This window comes from Octodon degus, unplaced genomic scaffold (assembly GCF_000260255.1).
Source record: "Octodon degus isolate 3935 unplaced genomic scaffold, OctDeg1.0 scaffold00295, whole genome shotgun sequence".
NCBI classification, from domain to species: Eukaryota; Metazoa; Chordata; class Mammalia; order Rodentia; family Octodontidae; genus Octodon; species Octodon degus.
In genome coordinates this window covers 1,313,343-1,319,973 of record NW_004524871.1, presented here as the reverse complement: position 1 = coordinate 1,319,973, position 6,631 = coordinate 1,313,343, and the positions used below count along the sequence as shown (strand labels likewise).

The following is a 6,631-nucleotide window of genomic DNA, read 5'->3' as shown; positions in this document are numbered from 1 at the left end:
ATGGGGCTGTGTCCCAGTCTGCGGCCGCCGCTCTGTGGAGACCCCGGGGACGCCGCCTGCGGGGAACCGGAGCCACTGCCAGAGGACGCGCGGACCCTGGTGCCTGCACGGACCAAAGGCCCTCGGGACGCCCGACGCGCAGTGGACGCGAAGGAGGACAGGCGCCCGGGACCAGCGGAGCGCGCAGCGGCTGAGGAGGCGCGCAGGGTCAGTCGTGGCATCGACCGGCTGCTGCGGGAGCAGGAGCGTGACCGGCGACACACGCACCGCCTGCTGCTGCTCGGTGGGTGCGGGGATGGGGTGATGATGGGGGAAAAGGGTCAGGGGTGGGGCCGAAGGGACCGAGGGGACAGGTGCGGGAACAGTGGGGACAGGGGCGGGGACTGGGGAGATAGGGGCGGGGCGGGGACCGTGGGGACAGGGGCGGGATGGGCTCGAGCGTGCGACACGGGCTTCGCGGCGTGGCGGCACTCTGCGGGCTGTGCCCTCGCCGTGGCTCCGGGAGCCCCTCTGGAAGTCTCCTAACGGGTCCGCAGGTCCTGGAGCGGGGACCCGCGTGAGCTGCAAGAGCAGCAGAGACGGTATCGCGCTGCGCCCTCTGTTGGCCCGCTTTGGCGCGCCTGGCCGAGGCAGGTGGCACAGCCTGGCTTTGGGCTGCGCGGCGCCTCCCGGGCCTTCGCCTTAGCAAGTGGGCTTGCGCTGGCCAGCAACCAGGAGATAGCTTCGCGCTCGCAGTGGAGGAACCGTGAATCCGCTGCCGCCTTCCCTTTTAAGGCCCAGCGGGGAGAGAGGTGTGGGCTTTAGGCTTGCGTGCTGCGGAGCCGCGAAACTGATGGTGCTTCTGGGGCGTGGAGACCTGAGACCCCAGAGGGCGCCTGCCCTCCACGCGGCCCTGTGCTAGGGCTCCACTTACACTGCGCAGGAGCGCAGTCAGAGGCAGGGAGTGACGGCCTAAAACCGTGGGCGTGGGCCCACGGTGCTGTCCTAGCCATCCCGCTTCTCTCCCCGCCTTCCCCGACCCCCCCCCCGCCCTTTCTTTGGGTCCAGTGCAGAAGTTCCCCACTTCCCTGCCGCGATGACTGAGGGAGGGAGGGACAGAGGAGCCCCGGGGCTGGGGTGCACTGTTGGGTGCTCTGCAAGGGTCCTTGAGGGCAGGCAAGCAGCATGTTGTCGTGGTTACCCCTAGCTGCACCAGAGACCCTCGCAGACCACGAGACGCTGATGCTGCTGGCTGGAGGGTGGTAAGGCCTGGACCCGGTGGCAGTGACTAAAGCTGCCCCCGGCCCCTCCTGTGCGCCTTGGAGACCCCGCACAGACGCGCATACAGTGTCTACCGCACCACAGCCTGGTTCTCCTCCTGGACAGAAGAGGTCATCACATGCATCAGAAGGGGCCATTTTTAAATGTAGGAGTTGTTACTTCTGAAATTTTCTATTTAATATTTTCTAGCTACCACTGAGTACAGGTAACTACGCGGAAAACAAAACTTCGGACAAGGGGGACACCCGTACCCTAAATAGACATGCAGGTGACCCCAGAGCTGAGGACAGGGAGCAGTTGCTAAGCTACGTCAGAGCAAGGGTTTCCGGGTCCTGGAGACACGGAATTGTACCTCTAGACTTCACACCTGCTTAAGCCATGGCACCTGCGAAGGTGAAATATGTTCTAGAGAGCAAGTCTCAGCGTCCTGCAGCGCATGGAGAGCGACTGCGCGTGCGCTCCAGCATCGCTCGTGGATCGGCCTCATGTCTGAACCGCACGCGCGGCCGCCGTGCGCACCTCCACCCACACATCCTACTGCAAAGAAATAAAAGTTACACTCTCCAGAACTTTAAAACTGAATCCAATTAAAGTTACTCAAAAAGGGGAGGATTATGGTCTCAAGAAATACGTAATAAGATAAGATCTAGAGTTGTAAAAATATACTGTTTTAGTATGATTGCACATTGGATCATAACTTAAAACTTGGGGAGGGGCCGGGTAGAGAGCTCCTGCGCAGTACCTACACTCCTAGGCTTGGCCTCTAGCGTTACCACCATCAGCAATAAAAGGGTATATGAAATAGAAAATGCCTGCTACACAATACAGATAATTATGATAAAATGGGCATAATCATTTAGTAAACATGAGTCCGAAGTGGAAGAAGGCCTAGAGAGTGGAATGCTGAGCTCTCAGAAGCAGTCTTTTGATGCGTTCTGAGTGCCTTTTCAAAGATGTTTTTACAGCTCAGAGCCTCTGTATCTTGGACATCGACTCCTGTCTGAGGAGACATCAAGCCAGGTAACCACACGACTGTGCCCTCCACCAAGGGACAGCAGCACTGAGAGGCATGCCGTCGGACTTTGGGGCTTGGAGTTGCACACTGAAAGGTCCTTCCCCAGCTCTGCCAGAACTTGGAATGGATTCCTTTCAGGGCGGTTTAGACTTAGAACGAGCCCCCCGTGTCCAGCCCCAACTCGTGCCTTCCATGTGGGACACAACTCCACCTGAAGGAGGAGACGTTCACTTGGCTTGTGGTCCCAGGGGTTCCATCCACGCTTGGCCCCTCCAAGATGAATCATTGTGGCAGAAGGACATGGGGGAGCAAACCTGCTTAGTCCATGTTGGCCCAGACACAGAACGGCGTGACAGCACCAATAAGGAAGGGGCCAGGGGCCAGACACAGCCCAAAGGACCCCTCCACGACCCGCTGGGCACCTCCAGGGTGCCCCACCAACCCCCAGATGGCTGTCAGCCCAGTCACCTTGACACAGTCAAGCTTAACTGTCACATTGACCCCCCCATCTATTTTTTGCTGGGTTGAGGGGGTTGGTTTGTTTTTTGCTTTAACTATGTTTTATTAGGGCTTATTCATTTTTATGAAATACTGGGTTTATTGTGTGCATTTTGATCATGCCCATCCCACATTACCCTTCTTACACCCCTCTCCTCCCGCAGCCCCTTTCCTTGTCTAATAATAGTCTGCCTTCTGCTTTCTTGTCATCATTTTAGATCCCACAGATTAGGGAGAACACATGATACTTCTCTTTCTGAGTCTGCAGTTCAGTTAACATGTAATGCTAGCCAGAGTGATTCCTCATACGTGCTTGGCACAGCGCTGAGCCCGCGGCCAACATCAGGGATGGTCTCTGCTGAACGTGGGTGGACCAGTGCACCACAGGGACAGTGATGGCAGTGTCTGTCCTCCAAGTTGTAAATTGAATGCTGTGAGAGACACCATGTGCTCAGGAGGCCCCCAGACTGCTCTGTGACAGAGCTGGCACATCGTCCGATGGCTGGCTGGTTAGCTAGGCGGATGCATCTGGCCAGCCGAGCTGCTGTGATGCGCGAGGAAAGAAGACCACTTTTCTAGTCAGGTGAAGTGGTGCTCGCAGGCCCTGCACCTAGGAATGGCAGAAGAGGTGACAGTGGAGGGAACGGAGTGCCGTGAGCCTCATTCTGCATGTGGAGACTGAGCGGTGTCAGCCCCCGCTCAGCAGTGGAGCAGCCCGGAGTCCCTGCGGTCAGAAGGAGGAGGAGGAAGGCTGCTGCAGTCAGGTGCCCCAGGTGAGGGGCAGCAGGAAGAAGAACAAGAAAAGCGAGCAGGGAGGAGAGTCGGGAGCATGACGGTGCCCAGTGGCCCAGGGGGCGGAGTAGTTGATGCCTCTGCTGTGAGGGGATGGCATAGCTGCCCACCGTGCCCACCATACCCTCAGGGAGGCCCTTGAAAAGCCACAAATGTGGCCTGTGGGTCCTCGGACCCAGAGAAGACAAAGGTAGGGGAGAGGCTTCCAGGCTGTGCCCCGAGCGTCCAGGCAAGGTGCTCTCTGCTGGGTCACTGGTCCCCAGTGGCTGACTGCATGAGCATCCGCAGGGAGGACCAAGCCCCTCTCCATGGGCTCCTGCGGTGCCATGGCACAGGTCTGAGGTTTGGAGTGAAATTCTTCAGCACTGAGCAGGGTGTCAAGTTGTGACTGGGAGAGGAAGCAGATGCTCCGGCCGGCTGAGGCCTCGTCTCCAAAACTCGGCCTTTGAAGAGCTCAGACTCCGCTGATGAAGCCTGAAATGGGCTGAGGACATCAAGGGTGGGATCCGAAGATTCCTAGGGTCCCGGAATGTAAGACAGCCAGAAGAGCCCGGAAGGATCAGTCCCTGCCTCACAGCATCTGGAATCATGGGCTGTGTTGATTCATTCTCAGGACCTATATTGGAGATTGGTTTCAAATGGAAATCAGCTCTTTTACTGAAAAATAAATGCCTCTGTGGGCAGAGGTGGCTTCTGTAGCCTCCTGCGCAATGTGCCATTAGAGGCTGTGGTCATGAACTGCATCAGGACGTGGTGGGGTCGGAAGGTCAGTTGGAAGGAAGCACAAGTACGCCAGGGTCAGGGTGCATCTGGGTGGTGGAGCTCGCATTTGGCTCCAGCCCCAGCACCCACCAACACCCACTTCCCCATTGTAAAACTCAGAAGCCATGGCTGGGCACAAAGCGCTGTCGCAGGAGAGCAGTGAATCTGGCTTATTTACCACTCTTGCTAGAGCTGTGTCCCTCTTTAAAGTTCTGATCAGGCAGTGTGGTTTGGCTTTCAGTGGTGATGGAAGTGCCCCTGGAGCCTTTGACCTGACCACTGTGGGGGCTACATCTCCCGGGTGCTTCTGGGAGCTTCACTGGGGAGGCAGCGAGAGTGCATGGGTGAGCGGGACGGCAGCACCGCCCATGATGACTTCCTCTCCCCGGAGCACGGTTCCTGAGGCCCCGCAGGTAGCATGAGCGCCAGCAGGGCAGGACTGGGAAAGGGTGATGGCATCACCCTCCCTCATCTCAGAGCTGGGGTCGAGGTCCTCACCTGTACCCTCCTGACGGGGAGCCAGGGATTGGCAGGGCGGCACCTGGCCTGGCTGGCCAGCTGCAGGAGCTGCAGGCCGGTGGACTGAGAAGATGCCCCGCTGTGTCCTGGGCCATATCCACTGTCCCCAGAGCTGCCCCGACATGCAGTCACACGCTGCAGTGCCTGGCTCCTGCAAGGCACTGTGGCCTGCAAGCTTGCCCTCGGGCTCTCAGCCTTCCTCAGGGACAGAGGCCCACACAGGCTGCAGGCTGTGCCCTTTGACCTCAGGGGCACATGGTGCCCCTCGACTTCCCGCACCCTGTATGGAGTGTTTCCCTGTGCGAGGACATGAGAGCAGGTGCAGTTTATATGTGAGCAAGTGCCACAGGCTACAGCAGAGCGCTGCCATAAAAGATGTGCATGTTGGGGGCATTCATTTCTGGAATTCTTCACTGGGTAGTTTTGGAGGTTGGGTGACTGTGCAGAGCGGGCTGCGGATAGAGGAGCCGGTGGGGGCTGAACTCACTCCGGGGGTGACCCACACAGCAGACGGGGTCGGTAGAGCCTGGGTCTGGAGAACTTGCTCACTAAAAGCCCAATTTGTGCAACGCATTTCTGTTCCCAAAGTTGACAAGTGCTACACACACCTGTCTCAGGGGTCTCACAGGGAGCGGAGGTAAGGCCCCATCCGGAGCGGCACAGCGCTCGAGGCCCAGTCCCGGGAGAGTCCAATCCGTGCATCTGCTGCTCAGGTCTGTGTACAGTGGTCTCTTATGGACTTGCATGATGCCCAGGAAAGTGTCCTTGTTTCTAGGACAGGTGGGGCTTTGTCAGAAGCGGTGCCCAGCACATCAGGGTGTGGGCAGGAGGACACGTGCATCCAAGGCCCAGGTCAAACAGAAGGCTGCCCTGCCTGGGACCCTGGAGCCTGAAGCCAGGAGCAGTCTGGCTGCTCCTGGTGCCCCCGCCCCCGAATTCCCATGCTTTATCCAGCACGTCCCAAATAGATGCTGGTTTCGAGCCATCTCCGCCCCTAGGTCCACTGGAGCCCAAGCACCTGGGCACAGGGGTGAAGCACACCGTGTCACACCATGGGTTACACCGCAGATCACACCTAGCCTCAGCCCGTGGCCACATGGACCACACTGTGGACCCACCCCAGACCCATCAGGCCCTTTGCAGGCCACACCAGCTGTGTGGCCACAGTGGGGTCTCTGGGCGCCATCAGGTCTCTTCCTTCATCTCAGTATTTTGTTTACCAGAGCTCCTCATAAATGGAAAGGTGTCTTCAGTCTTATAAAGTTATTAAAAGGAGTAAAGGTTACATTCTTTATTAAAAGATTTGTAAGGCTTTAATAACTATTTTCAGATTATAATTGATGCCTGAGGTGTTATCATCAAAATATACAGTGAATGTTTTAAGTTTTAAAGAATATATCACAATAAAAGACACAGCAGAAATACCCCCTGCAGAGCCTCCCCCTGGCTTCAAACGCATTCATCCCATCACCTTGCCACTCTCCACAGCAGCTCTGGCGGCCTCTTTCCTGGAGCCTTTGGTTGTGCTGTTGCGGGGGCCGCGGTGTCCTGGATGGATTCCAGCGACCATTCTAGGTCATGCTGACTTTGGGAAAGAGACCGAGTTGCACAGTGCAGGTCCAGTGAATTGATGTTGAAGGCACGTCCTCGCAAGGACTCACTGACGTCCTCACAAGGACTCGCTGACGTCCTCACAAGGACTCGCTGACGTCCTCACAAGGGCACGCTGACGTCCTCACAAGGACTCACTGACGTCCTCACAAGGGCACGCTGACGTCCTCACAA

At 57.6% G+C, this 6,631-nt stretch overlaps 1 protein-coding gene across 1 annotated transcript in view; it reads left to right on the top strand.

Annotated features, from left to right (window-relative positions):
* The window catches only part of Gnal (G protein subunit alpha L), a 95,554-nt gene continuing 88,923 nt past the window's right edge, over positions 1-6,631 (top strand). The window contains exon 1 of the mRNA XM_023707510.1: positions 1-283. Coding sequence (XP_023563278.1) covers positions 1-283 — 283 coding nt within the window. The remainder of the gene's footprint in view (positions 284-6,631) is intronic.